Source organism: Crinia signifera, chromosome 12 (assembly GCF_055691185.1).
Source record: "Crinia signifera chromosome 12, ASM5569118v1, whole genome shotgun sequence".
Classification (NCBI taxonomy): Eukaryota; Metazoa; Chordata; class Amphibia; order Anura; family Myobatrachidae; genus Crinia; species Crinia signifera.
In genome coordinates, this window is record NC_139228.1 from 50,189,651 (window position 1) to 50,213,024 (window position 23,374).

Genomic DNA, 23,374 nt, shown 5'->3' on the forward strand with positions numbered 1-23,374 from the left:
CTGTCAGAGACCGTGAGACAATCCGCACTCCCCTCATCCTGCACTCAGCTGTCATGCTCCCCTCATCCCGCACTCACTCTTCATCCCGCACTCACTCTCTTCATCCCGCACTCACTCTCTTCATCCCGCACTCACTCCCTTCATCCCGCAATCACACCCTTCAGCCAGCACTCCTTGACTGTCAGCTGCTGGCAGAGACCGGGAGACAATCCGCACTCACTCCCTTCATCCCGCAATCACACTCTTCATCCAGCACTCCTTGACTGTCAGCTGCTGTCAGTGACCGGGAGACAATCCGCACTCGCTCCCTTCATCCTGCACTCGCTCCCTTCATCCTGCACTCGCTCCCTTCATCCCGCACTTGCTTCTCTCATCCCGCACTCTGCTCTCATACTCCCCTGAACCCGCACTCTGCTCTCATACTCCCCTGAACCCGCACTCTGCTCTCATACTCCCCTGAACCCGCACTCTGCTCTCATTCCGCATTCACTCCACTCTCATGCTTCCTTCATCCTGCAATCACTCCCTTCATCCCGCGTTCACTCCCCTCATCCAGCACTCACTCCTTGACTGTCTGCTCTCATGCTCCCCTCATCCCGCACTCATGCTCCCCTCATCCCGCACTCCCCTCATTGCGCGCTCGCTCCCCTCATTCGTCCCTCATGCTGCGCTCGCTCCACTCATTCGCCCCTCATGCTGCGCTCACTCCACTCATTCGCCCCTCATCCTGCGCTCGCTCCCCTCATTCGCCCCTCATCCTGCGCTCGCTCCCCTCATTCACCCCTCATCCCATGCTCGCTCCCCTCATTCCACGCTTGCTCCCTTTATAGTTGCCCATGGCAACATCCCATGTGAAATAGAACTCCCATCTTAGTTAAATTCCCCTTATGTGTCTCTTTGCGTTCACTTCATTCCGACTGCACTTGCCAACACTACGTGCCCTCATCATACTAGAGTCAAGTGACACACCAAACTCTCAGTATCTTTGCACTCAGTGACCCTCTTCACTCCAATCACTCTTCTTCCCTGCACTCACATCATCCCGCACTAACCTCATCCTAACTTGAGTTAGCGATGCTGTACATTCACTTAACTCATGCACACTCAACTTATCCCACACTCATTGACACACATCATCCTGTACTTACATTGAACGCACTAGTCCCACCCTCAGGGAGACCCCACACTCGTATCATCCTGTACTCAGTTCATCTGACCCTCACCTCACCACTCCATGACATCCCACACCCCGTAACACTGCACTCAATAATCCTGCACACACAATTCTGCACTTAGGGACACCCCAATCTCACTTTATCCTCCACTCAGTGACACACCTCACTCGCCTCACCCAGCACTCCATGACATCCCACAACCCAGAACACTCTGCACTCAATAATCCTGCACACACCATTCTGCACTTAGTGGCACCCCAATCTCACCTTATCCTCCACTCAGAGTGCTGGGTGAAGTGAGTGAGGTGCGTCACTGACATCCCAAACTGCAGAACACTCTGCACTCAATAATCTTGCACTTAGTAACACCCCAATCTCACCTGGGGGCAGGGCTGGTGCTAGGCACCTCAGCGCCCCAGGCAGGGAGGGGGGCGGGCGCCCCGGCGATCAACCACTTACCCGCTCCAGGGGGTCCAGTGATGCGGCGCCGTGACGTTCGGGGGGGGGGGGGGGGTGTGTCGTGATTCTCCCCAGGGAGGGGAGGGGGTGTCCGGTGCCGTGATGTTCCAGGGAGGGGGGGGCTGGCCGCCGCGACTCTCCCCAGGGAGGGGAAGGGGGGTGTCCGTCACTGTGATGTTCGGGGGGGGAGCTTGGTGGGTGATGCAGGTCGCCGGGATGTGACGCGATGCTCCCCAGGAAGGGGGGAGTGGGCGGCTTTCTAGGTGATGCGGCGCGGGGGGGGTCCAGCTTCAAACTGCCGCCCTCCAGCGGCCGGCGCCCTAGGCAAATGCCTAAGGCTGCCTAGTGGTGGCACTGGCCCTGCCTGGGGGGAGATTCTCTAAGAATCTCCGCCCCCCTTCGCCTCTCTTCACAATTATAATTATCGCATATGTTGTAACATATGCGATAATTATAGAAAAAGACAGCTCTTGCGTTAAGAGCTGTCCTTTGCGGTGAGAGTCGCCGGGTCCCAGCAGATCCCGGTGGCTCCCTCCCACACCCGGCGCTGCTGCGCCGGGCTCTCCTCCTCCCTGCACCCGGAAGAAGATCAGTGCAAGGAGGAGGTCACGGGTCCGGACACAGGTGAGGGGGCGATGCAGGGCGACGGGGGTCCATGCGGGGCGGCGGGTGGTCGTTGCAGGGTGGCGGTGGGATGTGGTAGAAGCCCATTGGGGAAATATCTGGCGATGCCAGCCGGTGACCTGGCGGGGGATGCTTACAGCATCCCAAAATGCGGTAAAAACCCAGATAATGTAGCTTAGAGAATCCCCCCCCCCCTTATCCTTCACACTTTACTCACCTCACCCAACACTACATGACATCCCATACCCTGCACTCTTGCTTCCATTCAATCTGCACTCGCCTCACCCCACCCCACTGCCAGTGATACCCTGCACTCACAACATCCTGTACTCCACTCATCCCACGACTTGTAACTGTGGAACTTATTCTGGTTCACTCATGAAGGCAAATTCCTTCTCAAATGGACAAAACCATGTACACTGCAAGGGGGGGGGGGGGGGGCAGATGTAACGTGCAGAGAGAATTAGATTTGGGTGGGGTTTTACTTCAAACTGATATCTATATTGCAGTGTGATGGTGTGTACACACGGTCAGATGTGCCTTAAGATACGATCCACCATCGGATCGGAATTAGATCGCAAGGCACATCCAATTTGCATTCAAGTCTGACTATATAGTGCAGATCTTTACTATATAGTCAAGGCAGACAAGACTTTCTGCCTTGCGATACGTGAAAGCGCATCGGGATCGCAAGGGTTAAAACCCTTGCGATCTGCATCCGATTCCGATCCGATGTTGACTATATCGTCAACATCGGAAGGCAAATAGTACTGTGTGTACACACTATAAGAACAAAGCAGCCAGTATTTTCCCTGCACAGAAACAAAATAACTCACCCACATCTAATTCTCTCTAAACAAGTTACATCTGCGCCCCTGCACTGCACATGGGGGTTATTCTAGTTCATTCTTTCTGACAAAATCCTTCTTAGATGGACAAAACCATGTGCACTGCGGGTGGGGCAGATGTAACTTGTGCAGAGAGAATTAGATTTGGGTGGGGTTTTTCTTCAAAGTGAGATCTATATTGCAGTGTAAAATCATGCAGTCAGTATTTTCCCTGCACAGAAACAAAAAAACGCACCCAAATCTAATTCTCTCTGCACATGTTACATCTGCCCCCCTGCAGTGCACATGGTTTTGTCCATCTAAGAAGGATTTTGTCAGAAAGAATGAACTAGAATAAACCCCATGGTTTTGTCCATTTGAGAAGGAATTTGCCTTTGCGAGTGAACTAAAATAAGGGCTCATGTGCCATAAGTGAGCATGTCAGAGTACTAGGGGCATATGTATCAAAGTTTAGAGAGATAAAGTAGCAGCCAATCTGCTTAATCATTGACACTGGTTTTGGAAAGATGACAGCTAGGAGCTGATTGGTAGTTTATCTCTCTTCAAGCTTTGATGCATATTCCCCATGGTTTATAACAGGGGTGGCCAACCGGTTAGAGGTAAAGAGCCGAAAAATATCGGTAGTCAAGCTTAAGAGCCGACATCATGCGCGCGCCAAAGGCGCATGCGCCAAAAAAAGGGGCGTAGTTTATTTTGACCCCTTGGGTGGGTGTGATACAAATATGCCTCCAATAGTGCAGTGCCATATATACATATGCCCCCAATAGTGCCAGATACACATATGCCCCCCACTATGCCAGGTATGCACCACACGGTGCCGGGTATGCCCCTATGGTGCCAGAAAGCTGGTATGCCCCCAAAGTGCCACAAACTGCTATGCCCCCACAGTGCAAATTTCCCAGAAGCAGCACTCACCGTTGTTGCTGCTGCTGCCGGGTGGGGAGAGGACAGCCTGGTGTCCCCCTGCAGTCCTCCTGTCATGTCACTGATGGGAGGAGAGCACAGCACACCGCGCGTCTCCTTCCCCCTCACTTCCCTGTGACTGGGCTGTCCACCAATCAAAGCTCGCTGGCCGGCTCCTGACTGGCTGCTGGCCCGCGAGCTCTGATTGACGGACGGCCCAGTCACAAGGATGCACAGTAAGGGGTAGGAGAGATGCGCGATGCCTGCTCTCCTCCCCTCAGAAGGAGAAGGGATTCAGGGAACCGGCAACAGGGGGGACTGGGAAGGACGGTGGGCGGCGGGCAGCAGTGGGAGCAGGAGCCTCACTTTACAAGGGGGAGAGCCGCATGAGGCTCAAGAGCCACGGGTTGGCCACCACTGGTTTATAACATGAATGATGAAAAGATAACAAGACCCCTTAGGTGTGTAATGTTCTCTGTCCATGTAATTTACCGCCCAGCCAGAGTAGTTGCTACTGATCTCCCTCACGGCCATTACACTGTGTCTCTTATCGGCCATACTGTCCCAGCATCAGGTGTAAGATGGCGGGGCTGGGGACACATGGGGGGTTATTCTAGTTCATTCTTTCTGACAAAATCCTTCTTAGATGGACAAAACCATGTGCACTGCGGGTGGGGCAGATGTAACTTGTGCAGAGAGAATTAGATTTGGGTGGGGGTTTTCTTCAAAGTGAGATCTATATTGCAGTGTAAAATCATGCAGTCAGTATTTTCCCTGCACAGAAACAAAAAAACTCACCCAAATCTAATTCTATCTGCACATGTTATATCTGCCCCCCTGAAGTGCACATGGTTTTGTCCATCTAAGAAGGATTTTGTCAGAAAGAATGAACTAGAATAAACCCCATGGTCACATACGGAGGTGTGTAGTGTGGTCCTGTATCTCATCCTCATATCCGCCATACTGTCCGAGCATCAGGTGTAGGATGGCAGGGCTGGGGACACATGGTCACACACAGTGGCGTAACTATAAATTTTGCTCCCCCCTGCCATAAAATTGTGCAACCCCCCCATGTAAAAAATACAGTGCACTCCGAAAGAGAGACCTGTCCTCTCACAAGGACCATACACAATAGTAATACCATTCCAAATTACACCACACAGTAGCACAACAGAACCAGTGGCGTAACTAGCCATTTGGTACCCTGTGCCAGAAAGGGAATTGGTGAGTGCCCCACCACCACACTTAAAATAGGAGAGTGCGCGCCGAAGGCTCGCGGCAAAATGTAGGCGCAGTGCTTCATGGGGAAGGGGCGTGGCCATATAAAATTAATAATAACATTGTAATGCCTATTATGTATTATGCCACACAGCGTAATGCCCCTTACACAATATGCCGCACACCATAATGCCTATGTAATATTACAACACACATTATGCTCCACTCAATGCCCCGAGTACTCCTGCATATGACTACATAATGCCCAGAGTTACAGACAGTAGTCGCGCTGCTTATATATATCTGTACAAAGAATAGAATGAGAAGGAGCGCCCAATAGTGCATTAAAAGTGTATATTAATAGACATAAAAACATCCATCCTGGACACAAATAGTGGGGACTCTCGTACCAAGATATAAAACACTGTGGACTGGTTACCACACGGCATATGAGTAAATACCACGGCAATACAGCTGGGCATCCGTCTGATCCAAGGTCCCGCCAGACATCCACACGCTGGCTTGCAGTGCAGCGATTCGGGAGACCAAAGCCAAAGTTTCAGCCAGGTGTCAGAAAGACGTTGGATAAGACCGATGCCCAGCTGTATTGTCGTGGTATTTACTCATATGCCATGTGGTAACCAGTCCACAGTGTTTTATATCTTGGTACGAGTCCCCACTATTTGTATCCAGGATGGATGTTTTTATGTCTATTAAAATACACTTTTAATGCACTATTGGGCGCTCCTTCTCATTCTATTGTTTGTACAGATTTTTCACTCCTTGGATCCTGGAGTTGTTGTTTGTAGAGAAGGGAGCTGCGGCCATTACTGAACGGTCATAGTGCTCATTAACCCTTGTCAGTCTGAACAGGAGGCTCAGGACTACTGGTCAAGTTCAAATAAGTAACTTTACAGCGCCTATAACACAGTTACCGACTGTAGCAGCGCAACTTATACTGTACATAACGACCACACCAGTTGCCGACACTAGTAGCGCTGTCTGTACATATGTCCACACCAGTTGCCGACACTAGTAGTGCTGATTATACATATGCCCACACCTGTTGCCGATACTAGTAGCGCTGCCTGTACATATGTCCACAGCAGTTGCCGACAGTAGTACTGCTGGCTTTACATATGTCCACACCAGTTGCCGACACTAGTAGCGCTGAATATACATATGCCCACACCAGTTGCTGACACTAGTAGCGCAGCCTGTACATATGTCCACACCAGTTGCCGACACAAGTAGCGCTGATTATACATATACCCACACCAGTTGCCGACACTAGTAGCGCTGCCTGTACATATGTCCACACCAGTTGCCGACACTAGTAGCGCTGCCTGTTCACAATGTACAAAGATGGAGAGCCTTTCAGCCAGCACTGGGACTCGCCAGAACACCCCAGCGAGCCAGCACTCCATCTGACTGGGACGCGCGTCCCTTTTTCCTAGCGGCAGGGGACTTGAACCCTGCCCTTCTCCGCTTCACGTTCAGGTTTAGTGGGGGCAGAAAAGTGGGATCAGGCGGAATGGAGCACCGTAGTAAGGGGACGCATGCGCATCTGGTGTGAGCACGTTCCCTTCCGGCGGCTGGCAAATCTACCGCCAGCCCCTGTAAGAATGACGGGCACTCCATCTGTATATATATACTTGCAGATGGAGTGCCCATCATTCTTGCAGGGGCTGGCGGTAGATTCGCCAGCCCCCGAAAGGGAACATGCTCCATGCCGCCTGATCCCACCTATACAGTATTTATATATTTATTTTAAATAGTACTGGTGTAAAATAAAAAAACAAACCTCTGTTATTAACAAATTTGTGACTGGGACACTTTCTCTCTCCTGCTGGCTTCGCGGCTCCTCTGGCCAGGCACTCCAGGCTCCAGCGTGTGACGGCATAGAAGCTGAGGCAGGGACCAGCAGACACTGCTGCTTCCCCAGCTCAGTCTGACTTACACTACAAGGCCGTCCACCCGCCCTCCAATTGGATATTTCTCCTGACCTCCCTCCCTCCCATTGGCCAACCCACCCGCCTGTCAAATAATTATAATTTTTTTTTAATGACAGATCCACTGTCATGGCCGCACCCGTGCCGACTCGCCTGTGATCAGCGAGCGCACGGGCAGTGGCGGGCGGCAGTGGCACAACACGCAGCCGCATACTGTGTATTGTTTGTGGGCCGGACACTTACTTGTCCGGCACCCGCCCCCGCTTTCACTGAGTGTAGTGTGACAGACTCTCTGTCTGTCACACTCACTTGTCCAGCACCCGGCGCCCACGCAGCCCCCAAGCAGCGGCGGGGGCTGCCTTACACTATCTCCGCCACTGGCCACACACTGAGATGCGTAGTGTTTTCAGGTATCTGTCTCATATCAGCCATACTGTCCCAGCATCAGGTGTAAAATGGTGCTGGCGTACACATGGTCACACACTGAGGTACGTAGTGTGGTCAGGTATATGCCTCATATCAGCCATACTGTCTCAGCATCAGGTGTAAGATGGCAGGGCTGGGGACACATGGTCACACACTGAGGTGTGAAGTGTGGTCCTGTATAGGGATGCCAATCCCAGGGCATTTTTTCAAACACCCCCCCCCCCCCCCCCCAATCTTCTCCAACCCCCCCTGCGCTGCCCTGTCACTTACTGCTTCAGTGGTGACCGGCAGCAGCAGGACCGTGGCTGTCTCCGGCGGGCAGCACATCGGTCTTCTGTCGGGGTTTAAGACAGTGTGCTGAGTCTGACAGGCATAGTGGCTGCCAGGCTGCGCAGCGTGATATGATGTCAGGGGGTCACACTGCGCAGCCTGGGCGCCGCCATGCCTGACAGACTCAGCACCGCAAACTGTCCTGACTCCCGAACAGCAACGGGGTAAGGAGCAGTCAGCCGGGCAGCGTCTGAGCCATATTCTAAGGTGCTCAGCGCTGCCCGACTTTAAACAAAAAGTTAATTTTTGCATGGGGATACTAATCCTGGAATCCCGGGATTAGAAGCTTCAATCCCGGGATTCAAATCCCGACGTTTTTAGGCCAAAATCCCGGGATCCCGCCAATCCTGATCTCGGGATTGGCCTCCCTAGTCCTGTATCAGCTCCTCATATCAGCCACACTGTCCCAGCATCAGGTGTAAGATGGCGGGGCTGGGGACACATGGTCACACACAATGAAGGTTTCAATGTGGTCAGGTATCTGCCTCATAGACATACTGTCCCAGCATCAGGTGTAATATGGCGGGGCTGGGGAAACATGGTCACACACTTAGGTTTGTAGTGTGGTCAGGTATCTGCCTCATTAACCATACTGTTCCAGCTCATGTGTAAGATGGCGGTGCTGGGGACACATGGTCACACACTGAGGTGTGTAGTGTGGGCAGGTATCTGCCTCATATCAGCCATACTGTCCCAGCATCAGGTGTAAGATGGCAGGGCTAGGGACACATGGTCACACACTGAGGTGTGTAGTGTGGTCAGGTATCTACTCCTCATCAGCCATACTTTCCCAGCATCAGGTGTAAAGATGGCAGGGCTGGGGACACATGGTCATACACAATGGGCGGTATTCAATGAGGCTGATTCGCCAGGTTTTTATGGCGATTTTGTGCTGTAAGTCGAATTTTTGACTAGAACGGTGAATCACCCTATTCAATGACCAGATGGCGAATACATTTCAAGGTTTTTTTCACCATGATTCACCGAGTAGCAATCGCTATCTTTTTATGGTGAAGTGGAATGTGAACTTTTAAAATAAAGTGTTTTGTTTTTTACATTTGGTGTCAAAAAATCAGGAATTTTATTCTGAGGAGGGGCATGCTATTTTTATTCATGTGCTGTACGCACATGAATATATATTTAATTTAAAAAAAATCTATATATATTTTTTTTTACACAGACCAGCCAGCTGGAGCCGAGCCGCTCATTAGATATTCATATATTCACTTCACCCGATCATTACATATGCATGATCGGGTGTAGTGAATATACCCGGTCCCCTGCTGGCACCCCCGGGGGGCTGCCTGGCACCCGGGGAGCCCACCTCCCCCCCACAAACGTTCTGGGGCAGGCAGGGAGACTTCCATCTCCCTGCCTGCCGCCGTCCTCAGGCTCCCTGCGGCATTCGCCGCAGGAGTTAAAATTCGCCGGTCGGGGCAGCGAGCCCCTGACTCGTTGAATACTGGAGCCGGCGAGGCTCCGGAACGCGGCGAGCAGTGGTGAATGTGCAGCGAATCCTAAACAGGATTTGCTGCACATCGCCAAAATGCTCATTGAATACCGCCCAGTGAGGTTTGTAGCGTTGTCCGGTATCTGCTTCATAGACATACTGTCCCAGCATCAGGTGTAATATGGCGGGCTGGGGAAACATGGTCACACACTGAGGTTTGTAGTGTGGTCAGGTATCTGCCTCATATCAGCCATACTGTCCCAGCATCAGGTGTAAGATGGCGGGGCTGGCGGACACATGGGCCTTTATTCAGATCTGATAGCAGTACAAATTTGTTTGGAAAATGGGCAAAACCATGTGCACTGCAGGTGGGGCAGATGTAACATGTGCAGAGAGAGTTAGATTTGTGTAAGTTATTTTGTTTCTGTGCAGGGTAAATACTGGCTTCATTATTTTTACACTGCAATTTAGATTTCAGTTTCAGCACACCTCACCCAGACTTAACTATCTGTGCACATGATAAATCTGCCCCACCTGCAGTGCTCATGGTTTTGCCCATTTTCCAACCAAATTTGTACTGCGATCAGATCTGAATAAAGGCAATGGTCACACACTGAGATGCGTAGTGTTTTCAGGTATCTGTCTCATGTCAGCAGTACTGTCGCAGCATCAGGTGTAAAATGGGGCTGGGGACACATGGTCACACACAATGAGGTTTGTAGCATAGTCAGGTATCTGCCTAATAGACATACTGTCCCAGCATCAGGTGTAATATGGCGGCGCTGGGGGCACATGGTCACACACGGCCTTATTCTAGTTCACTCTTTCGGACAAAATCCTTCTTAGATGGACAAAACCATGTGCACTGCAGGTGGGCAGATGTAAAATGTGCAGAGAGAATTAGATTTGGGCGAGTTATTTTGTTTCTGTGCAGGGTAAATACTGGCTGCTTTATATTTACACTGCAATATAGATCTCACTTTGAAGTAAAACCCCACCCAAATCTAATTCTCTCTGCACAAGTTACATCTGCCCCACCTGCAGTGCACATGGTTTTGTCCATCTAAGAAGGATTTTGTCAGAAAGAGTGAACTAGAATAAGGCCGACACTGAGGTGCGTAGTGTGGTTAGGTATCTGCCTACTATCAGCCAAATTGTCCCAGCAGTGGCTGAAAATTCCCTTTTTGATAAGATTTTGGCTGCAGTTTTGCTTCCTGTCTTGGTGACTCACTGTCCCTATAGATTTATGGAATATAGATGTCACATTCACAGCGTTATTGGGAAACATTAAGTATGGAGACCCCTGTGTCTGAGAAGCTGCAATATGACGTATTATTCTGCAAGCTGGCTGCTTGTTCTTATTACAGAAAGGCTGCAATTTGATGATTTAACAATAATAATAATATATACATGTATATATATTTTCATGTATTTCAGGATCCTCCAAAAGCTGGTAAAAGTGGCAAAAGCGGAAAAGAAGGGCAAGAAAATCCTGAACATGATGTGAGTATTGGTGGCATGTCTGGCCTGAGCACCGGGTATATACACTGCGCCATTGCTTACCCTGATCTGTAGCTCCTAGGTTTTATCAGGCAAAAAGAAGAAGACCTAGCGCAAGTCCATTGTATGCAGCTTCTGATGGACGCTTGTATGTTGGGCCCTTTACCTGGCGACGAGACTCCGCCTGTGTGTAAATGTACTAGCACAACTTGTCGTGTTTGATCATGTCAATTTTCTTATACTATCTCTTATATAATAGCCCAGAAATGTCAATCTGTGAGTGTGTGTATAACACTGGGCGGAGTCATAGAGTGAACTCTGCCCCCCGCCCAACATTATACACACAAGGAATACAGATTGACAGTTCTAACCTATAACTGCAGCCCAGTTGCCCCCTCCCTTCTCCCAGGCTCCTGCTCACCTGGACTCCCGGCACACAGCCGAAGTAGCAGCAGGCAGCAGCACACGGCGGTCCCCAGTGTCATCCACGATCTCCTTAGTGGCCCCATCTATTAGGCTGCTCCGAGAACAGGCTACACCCCAGGGGCCAAGACACACTCCCATGTCCCCTTCCTGCACACTGGCGCCTGTTCGATATGCACGGCCGCCACCATAGGAATGCGCACAGGAGGTGCTGATGGTACACAGGCACCTGCCAATGACTGGCACCCCCTCACACTTGCACGCAGTGCCATTTTGACAATGGCAGCAGCGGCTCTGCTCATGCTTCTAAGCTGAGCCGTCTGCACGCAGTAGCACTGCCCTGCTCCGAGTATTGCCTGTGGTGCTGTCCCCCATATACGCGATCTCTCCAAATACCTGGCCCGCCCACACATTTACAGTACTTCCTGCACGGCGCAGTCTGTTTCAGATATATGTCTCATATCAGCCATACTGTCCCAGCATCAGGTGTAAAATGGGGCTAGCGTACACATGGTCACACACTGAGGTATGTAGTGTGGTCAGGTATCTGCCTCATATCAGCCATTCTGTCTCAGCATCAGGTGTAAGATGGCAGGGTTGGGGACACATGGTCATACACTGAGGTGTGAAGTGTGATCAGATAACTGCCTCATATCAGCCACACTGTCCCAGCATCAGGTGTAAGATGGCGGGGCTGGGGACACCTGGTCATACACTGAGGTGTGTAGTGTGGTCCTGTATTAGCTCCTCATATCAGCCATACTGTCCCAGCATCAGGTGTAAGATGGCGGGGCTGGGGACACCTGGTCATACACTGAGGTGTGTAGTGTGGTCCTGTATCAGCTCCTCATATCAGCCATACTGTCCCAGCATCAGGTGTAAGATGGCGGGGCTGGGGACACCTGGTCATACACTGAGGTGTGTAGTGTGGTCCTGTATCAGCTCCTCATATCAGCCATACTGTGCCAGCATCCGGTTGTAAGATGGCAGGGCTAGGGACACATGGTCACACACTGAGGTGTGTAGTTGGGTCAGGTATCTACTCCTCATCAGCCATACTTTCCCAGCATCAGGTGTAAAGATGGCAGGGCTGGGGACACATGGTCACACACTGAGGTATGTAGTGTGGTCAGGTATCTGCCTCATATCAGCCATACTGTCCCAGCATCAGGTGTAAAATGGGGCTGGCGTACACATGGTCACACACTGAGGTATGTAGTGTGGTCAGGTATCTGCCTCATATCAGCCATTCTGTCTCAGCATCAGGTGTAAGATGGCAGGGTTGGGGACACATGGTCACACACTGAGGTGCGTAGTGTGATCAGGTAACTGCCTCATATCAGCCACACTGTCCCAGCATCAGGTGTAAGATGGCGGGGCTGGGGACACCTGGTCATACACTGAGGTGTGTAGTGTGGTCCTGTATCAGCTCCTCATATCAGCCATACTGTCCCAGCATCAGGTGTAAGATGGTAGGGCTAGGGACACATGGTCACACACTGAGGTGTGTAGTGGGGTCAGGTATCTACTCCTCATCAGCCATACTTTCCCAGCATCAGGTGTAAAGATGGCAGGGCTGGGTCCATGCAGCACACTGCCCGTAGGTAGGGGAGGCTAATATGACAAACAAGGAGGCGGGAGCCCAGTGAACACCGCCGCCGCAGCTTCTCCCGGCTGCCCGCAGCCCGCTCTAATATGCTTGCTCCAGTGCCATAACTATGTCCCATGGCGGACTATAGGAGCCAGGCGGAGGGGGATGGGGGGAGAGACAGGGAGCTGCCGGGAGACGGGTAAGCTGCAGAGGTAGCACTGAGTGCGGGGTCAGGGTGGACAATATAAGGAGCTGGCAGTGCAGGGACGGGGAAGAAATACATAGCTGCGGAGAGGGGAGCCAAAGAGCAGCCACTGACAGGAGCGGGGTGCGGTGCAGGAGAGCTGCTTGTCTTAATTGGAGTGTGGGAGATGAAACAGAGCTGTGGCTGCCTAGAGCCTGGTCCTGGAGCACAGAGGTGGTGCAGCAGAGAGAGGCTGCTGTGAGAGCGCCTGTGTGGGGCCAGGCAGAAATCAGGAGCAGGTCATTGCTCAAATGATCTGCCCCTTTTCCAGCTTAGTGTCCCCCCATCCCAGTGCCTCTCTGTCTTTAATCCCCAACCATGCTGTCTACCCAACCATTTCGCTGAATCCCCCAGCCCAGTGTCTCCCTTCTTCTCACTCCTACTAGCTCACTTACCCTTCTACCTGCTCCTCAGCAAGAACCCCCTCAGCTTTTACTGTCTCCCTTCTTTCCACTCACCCACTTCCCCTTGTTCTACCTGCCTTTCAGTAAGAACCCCCTCAGCTATTCTGTGATAGTGTCCCCTTCATTGAGCCCAGTGAAGCCCCCACCATCTCTCTGTTCCCTTTCTGTCCATCCCAGTGCCCTCATATATATCTTCCTCTCCGTGTCACCCTCTACTTGGCCTTACTCTCTGTCTCTGCTCATTATTCACTGCCTCCCCTATCACCATTAATTATTGCAAGGTCACTACCATTTTTGCCGCACATGCAAACACAAAATAAAGATTCTCTCTTTTTTACCCTGTCATTTTTTTCCCACATACTGCCATGAATTGCACTGATGGCGTAACACAGATAGTCTCACTTTATGGCAGGTTTTTGTGTAAATCTTTCCACGCTTTGACCTGATCTTCTGGGTGTTTTTTGTTTCACATCAGGTCTCCACCAAGAAAGCCAACAGCGTCCCCCCACCAGCTCAGGTATCAAAAATCAAATTACCCACCCCCCAAGCTGTTGTGAAGAAAGAGAGGCGGCAGAGTTCCTCAAGATTTAATGTCAGCAATAACCGGGAACTACAGAAGTTACCAGCTCTTAAAGGTTGGTCTTACTCGTGTTCTTCTATATATGTAATGTTCTAGTGTTTCTCTATCCGTCAGCCTGCACATCCTTCTCTATTAACAGTGAGTGCATCCCTCACTGGGGTGTTTCTGGCTGGAAATGTACTAATGGTTCACAGCAAGTACATGTGTTGCTTGGTTTCATTGTGCTGGGGGAGGCTGCCATGTAGCAGCTGCCATGTTGCTTGGTGTCTAGTTAAATTACATTTTGGCCATTCTAGGTGAGATTCAGTTGTTGTAATGGGCGCCCACCGGAGCTGTTTATTCGTTCCGATCAGGTGCGACTGCTGCAGGCACGAATTACTTAATGCTCTTGTCGCTCTGAAACGTACCAGGTTTAGCCTCGTAAAGCAGCTAAACCTGTCTACAGTACAGGTTAGAGTCCCCAAACACAGGTGTATTACTGATTTGTGCTCCCCATCTCCGCAGGGGGTGCGCAGAATAATGGCCGCCTGCAGCATTCACTCACATTGGCAGAAATGTTTGCATAAGCTTTGTCACGCACCTAAATAACCATTGTGGGTGGGGAGGGTTGCTGTGAGTTATATAGCCCAGGGTGTCCCATTGATGAGCCGTCAGCGCTTCACTGTCAGAGGGGGTGCAGGCCACGTTAGGGACCTATTGGTAAGCCGTCAGCGCTCTCCTGTCAGAGGGAACACAGGATTATCCGATCACTGTTCTGCAGGCATTGCCGCTTTCTCTTCTTTACTCTCCCCACATGAAGCGTCATTCGGGATGGAGTTACGCTGGTTACTGGGACGTGCAGGTCATGGGTCTGGATTAACAAACTGGCCTAAAGCACATGTGATTCTGGCATCTGTTTTACCTCACAGTGGTTCTGTGTTTCTCTGAGGGATTCATTATTTAAGTCGCTGTTGCTCCTGCTGTGTACTATGAAATAAGATGTGCCCCGCAAGGTGATGCGGAAAGGTGAACTGCGGAGGGGGGGAGGTGCAGGGTGATGGGGAATGGTGTGCTGCGTAGGGGGGAGCTGCAGGGTGATGGGGAATGGTGTGCTGCGGAGGGGGGCTGCAGGGTTATGGGGAATGGTGTGCTGCGGAGGGGGGAGCTGCAGAGTGATGGGGAATGGTGTGCTGCGGAGGGGGGATGCAGGGTGAAGGTGAATGGTGTGCTGTGGAGGGGGGGGTGCAGGGTGATGGGGAATGGTGTGCTGCGGAGGGGGGGATGCAGGGTGATATTAATAGTGTGCTGCGGAGGGGGGGATGCAGCGTGATGGGGAATGGTGCGCTGCGGAAGGGGGGTGCAGGGTGATGGGGAATGGAGTGCTGCAAAGGGGGGTGCGGGGTGATGGGGAATGGTGTGCTGCGGAGAGGGGGGTGCAGGGTGATTGGGAATGGCGTGCTATGGAGGGGAATCTGCAGGGTGATTGGGAATGGTGTGCTGCAGAGTGGGGGATGCAGGCTGATGGGGAATGGTGTGCTGCGGAGTGGGGGATGCAGGGTGATGGGGAATGGTGTGCTGCGGAGGAAGGGACTGTTCAGGGTGATGGGGAATGGTGTATTGTGGAGGGGGGAAGCTGCAGGGTGATGGGGAATGGCGTGCTAGGAGTGCTGCTGCAGGGAGATGGGGAATGGTGTACTGCGTAGGGTGGGGGAACTGCAGGGTTATGGAGAATGGTGGGCTGCAGGGTGATGGGGAATGGTGGGCTGTGGAGGGGTTGCGAGCTGGGATTGCTACTGCAGGGTGACTGGTTGGGGGGGGTGGTGGTGATATGATATTCAGCTGGAGCCCAGCCAGGTGTTCATAGTTGTGGGTATCCTGCCTTTTGGACCGTTAAGTGTCTGCTGGTGTAATGTTGACGAATGTGTTCTATCCATTGGGTGGTGAGCCTTCCCTTGGTACCTGCTCAGCAATGTTTATGTATAGTTGTAGGTCCTTCCACATGGTAATAGCAGATACTTGGGCTGGGGCATACATCCTCTGTATCTGATGCCTGCTCACTTTGGCTTTTGTGTAACCCATGTCCCATTTCCCAGTGCCTTCCTATTAGAGGCCCGGAGCCTTATCTATTAATGATGATTGGAGGTAGGGGGTAGCTGCCTACAGAGTGCAGTCAGCGCCTGCGGGGCTGCACAGTCGGAGAGGATTTAATTGAAAGCTGCTGCTTCCTGTTTCCCATACGGGTGAAATATTTACCATGGATTTCTGAGCTGTTAATAATATAAATATAGCGCTCAGTACATGCCATATAATATTTTTATTGTCATATTGTCATATTCCTTGTAACAGTATTATAAGGAAAGAGAAAAGTACTCTTTTTTTGGGGGGGGGGGGGGCACAACTTAACTTTTAATTATACACAAATAAATAATCAAATTGACATACAGAGACACACTACAGACAAACATGAATTGCATGAAAGGGCTCTGTGTGTATTATTCTGGTGTGTTTATTTTACTATTTGTATTGCTGTGGAACTACGAGTTCCAGCGGGCCCCTTAATGCCCCGCATGCTCCGAAATACGAATTTGTAAATGCCATACGACGGCGATGCCAGTCCTATGCATTCGTATTAAGAATACAAATGTTCGTATTCTTAGTAAATTTCCCCCATGGTGTCTATAAACAGTGTGTCAGACACTGGGCCTTATTTTAGTTCACTCTTTTTGACAAAATCCTTCTTAGATGGGCAAAACCATGTGCACTGCAGGTGGGGCAGATGTAACTTGTGCAGATATAATTAGATTTGGGTGGGGTTTTACTTCAAAGTGAGATCTATATTGCAGTGTAAAAATAAAGCAGCCAGTATTTACCCTGCACAGAAACAAAATAACTCACCCAAATCTAATTCTCTCTGCACATGTTACATCTGCCCCCCTGCACTGCACATGGTTTTGTCCATCTAAGAAGGATTTTGTAAGAAAGACTGAACCAAAATAAGGCCCACTGTTAGGTACCTCTGAAATATACTGTCATTTACTTTTCTTCTAAATTCTGGGGTCTTGCTAATTGCTAATCTATCATACGTAACACAGAGGTATTGCTCTCATCCCTGATCTGTAGATAGATGCCCTGCACTGGTTTACACTAACAGGGCATTTATTCCTCAGGATCTAGAAAAGTAGATTCTCCTTTTCCATTTCTGACCCAACATTGGGACGACACGGAGGATGCGGGAGACACATCCCAATTCACCCGTATATATCTATCAATGAAGGCTTACATTTTTTTGTGAAAAGTGTAAATTATTCCTGTATTTAGGAACCTACAATATTAGAACTATTACACGACTTACTAGAAGGTGCTTATCTAACTTACCTTATATAGTGTTAATTCTAGCACCTGCCATCTTTGAAAACCCATGCAGTTCCTCTTCCCTGCCTGGGGTGTCGCTATCTGCTGTAGTGCTTCTAGCACAGTGTGGTCTGTATATCAAGTACATAGGGGGAGGGGCCCTAAACTGCACACCCTGGACATATGAGGTGCTACCAGCTGAGACTTGTAGTGCAGCAAGCAGGAGGAGGAGTTTGCAGGTGCACACTAAATATATATGCTAGACCTTTTAATATCTTGCTATATTGCATTTGAGGTTATTAGCATAGTAATGGCCATTAGTATGGGCTTGTCCGAACGCATCCAGGTTACCTCAATAGGACAAGTCCCTAACACTACTCTGGGACAGGTCCAGGGCACAGGGCCCCCCAGGCCGGCCCAGCAGAACCACCCCATGGCATCACATTAGTGTGAAATTAAAGTGATAGTAATAGGGATAGGGGAAATTATATGTGATAGGACTTACCTAGGTAAGAAGTAATAATAAATGTGAAGGGTGCTACATATATATTAAACAAACTAAAGGGGTGATTGAAAGTGTACGATATGATGCCATGGAGCAGCCCAGCAACAGCAGCCCAAAGAGCCCAGCGCCCCAAACACAGTCCCACAGACCAACACTCAGCATATATGTACAGTAGGACTTACCCTCAGTGTTGCAAGTAAGGGGGTACGGCGTGGTACGGAGTACCTGTAAGAAATATGTTGCAGGTACGCAGTACCACTTACCCCCTGACCCACTGTCAATTCTATTTTTATTTTAAGTCTAAATATAATGCATCGGCAGCCCGCCCACCCAGCGTTATGATTGGTGCTGTATGCAGCTACCGGCTACTGCTGATTTAGACAGGCATCAGCGGCGCCGACAGCATGAAGAGCAGGCTCCACAATTGTAAGCACAAGCTGCCCGGCTCTCCCCCAAGCAAGAGCCAACCCACACCCAGTCATTCCCTGTTTCTCATTCCCTGTCTCCTGATGCCACGCCACTATTGTCATTTAGTCACTCCTCTAGCTTTTTGTGACCACGCCCCCTCAGACACATGGTCACGCCCATTTTTGGTGGAGGCTATCAGTACCACCAAGATTTTTTTTTTACTTGCACCACTGGGGAGGGAACTGTGTAATATGTGGAAGGGGGTTTAACTTTGTGTACTAAGGGGGGGGGGGGGGTTAACTGTGTCCCAGGGGAGGGTGGGTGCGTGTACACCATTGGGAGGTGGGTAACTAATGTGGTGAGGCTAACGTGGCAGGCCACAGGGTAAGTGAGTGCATCAGTGTGATAGAGCACCAGCAGCGGGTAAGGGTCCGTGTCAGTGTGATAGAACGCAGACCGCAGTGCGTCCAGTTTAAGTTCCAGCATAGTGACAAGGAGTGATAGCATTTGAGGGGGTGGGGAGGCTGAGATATCAGTGTATGGGGCCCCAAAATTACTCTTGCTGGCCCTGAGAACACCTGCTGGTTCACAGTGGGATCCAAGTGTGACCGTAGCCTTACAATAGAGCTTTGAGTTAATTGGTTCTGTCCCGGGAGCCCTGCTGACACCTGCAATAGTGGACAGGACAATTCCTACCTGGCTCTGCTCAGCCTGCGCTGCAGCAAGCAACTGTGCACCCCACACTGCTGCTGGGCTATGAGATAGCACCCGCCGGTGAGCGCTGATTCATGCTGCAGACGGCTGAATATTGTTACTATGCCCCGACAGCTATTTTTACACCTTTTTTTTAAGTAGAGAGGGGGAGCACCAAATTTTAACATGCCTCCAGGCAACTGGGATGAATTCCCACCTCTGCTTGAAAGATAAAGATTTATGGATTCCACCAGCAAATATGCTTTGTTCTAGGGCAGTGGTTCCCAACCCTGGTCCTCAAGTACCCCCAACAGTGCATGTTTTCCAGGTCTCCACACAGAAACACAAGTTACATAATTAGCTCCACCTGTGGATCTTTTCAAATGTGCCTGAATAATGAGTGCACCTGCTGGGTGACCTGGAAAACGTGCACTGTTGGGGGGTATTTGAGGACCAGGGTTGGGAACCACTGTTCTAGGGAACCGGGATTATCATCGAACCATTGTAATGAACATACTGAAATGCTGCCATGACAGGGAGACAGTAAGTGCTATATTGGTTCTGCATGAGATGTATGAAGTCTAGAGTGGATAAAGCCGTTTGACACGGTGAAACGCGTCAGTCCTGGTATTTACCTCTTTGACTTTTGCTGGTATTTGGACCTAGCCGAACCAGCCCTACATTCTTCTTGCCGACCACAGCACAGGAGGTTTTGACATCAAGCCCCTACACCACCAGCTATCCTCCTTTTGGTGAATTGGACCCTTTCATGGACCAGCCAAAAACACCTGCCCAGGAGGCAAACAACAGTGGGTGACTGTGCCCATAGAAGTGAACGGGGTACTTGTGTATTATCACGGCGCCCATCGCATCGCATACCACTAATTAAGGTATGCGATTGGATGCGATGGGACCCGATTTTCGGGTCCAAAGAGCAATAGTGTACAATAAAATATCGCATGCCATTAAAATGCATGCGATGGGATGCAATGTTAAATTATACAAGCACCCTGATGGGGGATTACTATGTTAAATGCATCCCCATTGTTAACGCCACCCCCACTATCAACGCCAACCCGAAGCGTGGCACCTTTTCATACCCCCACTATCCTCGTCAGCGTGGAGTTGATTTTATATAGTGTGGCGAGCCACCGAGCCCGAAGCGTGGCAAGCGCAGCGAGGGGACGCGGATTACATGGGGGCATTTAACATAGTAATCACCCATCAGGGTGCCTGTACAATTAAAAATCGGGTCACATAACATCTCATCGCATGCGATGCGACCAAAACGATGTTGTACGATGGAAATTTTGGGCGCCGTGATAATACACAAGTACCATGAACGTTAATTAAAATACCACTCTTATTTATCCTTTGGAGTGACACACAGGGCATAATAGGAACGGACAGATCCAAACATCCTAATTCAGGCTTTACCAGGAACTGAAAAGGTTGCATTTTTAAGTCTAGTGCACTAGTAATTAAAAAAAAACAACATATTCCTTATTACAATTTATTGTTTATATTATTTTTATTTATGTTTTATGTGGGAGGGGAGGGGGGTGGGATGGGTCTCTTTGTCTCAGGTTCCCAAGCCTGCGTGTGGGTCTCTTTGTCTCAGGTTCCCAAGCCTGTATGTGGGTCTCTTTGTCTTTGGTTCCCAAGCCTGCGTGTGGGTCTCTTTGTCTCAGGTTCCCAAGCCTGTGTGTGGGTCTCTTTGTGGGTCTCTTTGTCTTCGGTTCCCAAGCCTGTGTGTGGGTCTCTTTGTCTTCGGTTCCCAAGCCTGTGTGTGGGTCTCTTTGTCTTTGGTTCCCAAGCCTGTGTGTGGGTCTCTTTGTCTTCGGTTCCCAAGCCTGTGTGTGGGTCTCTTTGTCTTTGGTTCCCAAGCCTGTGTGTGGGTCTCTTTGTCTTCGGTTCCCAAGCCTGTGTGTGGGTCTCTTTGTCTTTGGTTCCCAAGCCTGTGTGTGGGTCTCTTTGTCTTCGGTTCCCAAGCCTGTGTGTGGGTCTCTTTGTCTTCGGTTCCCAAGCCTGTATGTGGGTCTCTTTGTCTTTGGTTGCCAAGCCTGTGTTTGGGTCTCTTTGTCTTCGGTTCCCAAGCCTGTATGTGGGTCTCTTTGTCTTTGGTTCCCAAGCCTGTGTGTGGGTCTCTTTTTGGTTCCCAAGCCTGTGTGTGGGTCTCTTTGTCTATGGTTCCCAAGCCTGCGTGTGGGTCTCTTTGTCTTTGGTTCCCAAGCCTGCGTGTGGGTCTCTTTGTCTTTGGTTCCCAAGCCTGCGTGTGGGTCTCTTTGTCTTCGGTTCCCAAGCCTGTATGTGGGCCTCTTTGTCTTTGGTTCCCAAGCCTGTGTTTGGGTCTCTTTGTCTTCGGTTCCCAAGCCTGTATGTGGGTCTCTTTGTCTTTGGTTCCCAAGCCTGTGTTTGGGTCTCTTTGTCTTCGGTTCCCAAGCCTGTATGTGGGTCTCTTTGTCTTTGGTTCCCAAGCCTGTGTGTGGGTCTCTTTTTGGTTCCCAAGCCTGCGTGTGGGTCTCTTTGTCTATGGTTCCCAAGCCTGCGTGTGGGTCTCTTTGTCTATGGTTCCCAAGCCTGCGTGTGGGTCTCTTTGTCTTTGGTTCCCAAGCCTGCGTGTGGGTCTCTTTGTCTTCGGTTCCCAAGCCTGTATGTGGGTCTCTTTGTCTTTGGTTCCCAAGCCTGTGTGTGGGTCTCTTTTTGGTTCCCAAGCCAGAGCTGTTGCTCTAATTCATTGCAACAGAATTTCAGCTTTAAGATCCTCCAAGATCTGGATGAAATATTTTGGATCCATATGGAAGCGGAGCATCTTTGCACTCATTAGGTTGAGAATAGAGAGTACACGGTTCCAGAAGACTTCCCTCGAGCTGTCGACTATGAAATTCTTCACTGGGCAGTTTAGTTGACTGCCCATGTATGAATACGATATGTACAGACAGGTTGACAGTATTTCCAATAGTTCCCGCTTGGTGTCCAGCTCTGATGCAATCACTTCACGGCAGAGCATGTACAGAAACATTAAGTTGACCGGTGTGAGGAAGCCAAAGGGCTGCCATGTTCCAGTGAGAGATCTGTCTACCGTAACAATCCATTCAGCAATGTGCATTGGTGACACCGGCTGCTTGCACCTGCGATGGAGGAACGCCATAAGACAGGCCAGCAGCTCGCTGGTGGATGCCTGCACCGTCCTGGCTTTAGGTGGTGAGAGGTCTTGCTCTTCCTCAGCAGGCTCAATGTCCGGCTTCTTGGCCAAGGTATCCTGTGAGACCTGTGTGTGGGTTGTTAAGTCCACACATGACAGGGAAGTCTTCAGGCTCTCATGCACGAGATGGCTAATATCGACCTGGCCATTTATGCGCTGTCTTCTTCTTTTAGTAATAAAATTTCTGAAGCGCCCAATCAGTGAGCGTCTCTCAGTAGATTCTCCAGTGTTGTTGTTCTGGGTAGCCGTGCGCTGGGCACCTATTGATGATTCTTCATCTGGATGGTTCACCTTCCGGCAGCACGGGAATGACAGGCAATTCCACATTGTTATTCCGTGTCCTGTTCTTTATGACACTGGTTGTGGTCTGTGGTGGTTCTGATTGCCAATAATAATCCAATAATAACAGTCTGTTTCCAGCACGTTGTGAATGATGCTTCCTGGGTCAGTCCAAGGCAGCAAATGATTCCAAATGGTTGGTCAGAGGTGTTCTCTGCTTACACTGGGCATTGTGACATCACATGCTGATTGTGATGCGTTATTTATGCTGATGAGCTACTCAAGACATCTAGACAATTCAAACAGTGATGAAAAATGGTGAAATGTATAATACATTACCACCTTATTTAGAGTCCTATAGGGAAGGGATATATTTTTCAGTAAATATTAGAAAAGTAGATAGGATACTTGAATAATCTAAGAGATACACACCTCCCAACATGACTAATTCCAGGAGAGACAAGATGCTCTGTTTCTGGACATCCATGCCAGTGGCAGTTGCAGAGGTAGGGCTGCAGCACTGTCCAAAATTCAGATAGGGGAGCCACACCAACTGGCACACCAAACACCACAGTCCGGACTCTCTGGCAGGTGTAGCTCCCCTATTTGAATTTGCGACAGTGGTGCAGTCCCACCTCTGCAACTGGCAAGGATGTCCAGGAGCAGAGAATTTTGTCCCTCCTGGAATGGGTCATGTTGGGTGGCATGGAGATAGCTGGAAATACAAGTTATTAATGCATCCAAAATCGTATTACACATGGCAGAATAATGGTGAAAAAACAGGCCACAGCTTTACGTATCATTTGCAGATAACACAAGGTAGTACA

General features: G+C 50.1%; 1 protein-coding gene across 4 annotated transcripts in view; it reads left to right on the top strand.

Moving 5' to 3' along the window:
• Positions 1 to 23,374, top strand: part of PPP2R5C (protein phosphatase 2 regulatory subunit B'gamma) — a 90,826-nt gene that overhangs the window by 296 nt on the left and 67,156 nt on the right. For all 4 annotated transcript variants that reach the window (XR_014466194.1, XR_014466195.1, XM_083166360.1 and 1 more), the window contains exons 2-3: positions 10,823 to 10,888; positions 14,023 to 14,182. Coding sequence is in view for 2 of the 4 variants with exons in the window: in XM_083166360.1 (XP_083022486.1) it covers positions 10,823 to 10,888; positions 14,023 to 14,182 (226 nt within the window). In the remaining 2 variants the exon portion in view is untranslated. The remainder of the gene's footprint in view (positions 1 to 10,822; positions 10,889 to 14,022; positions 14,183 to 23,374) is intronic.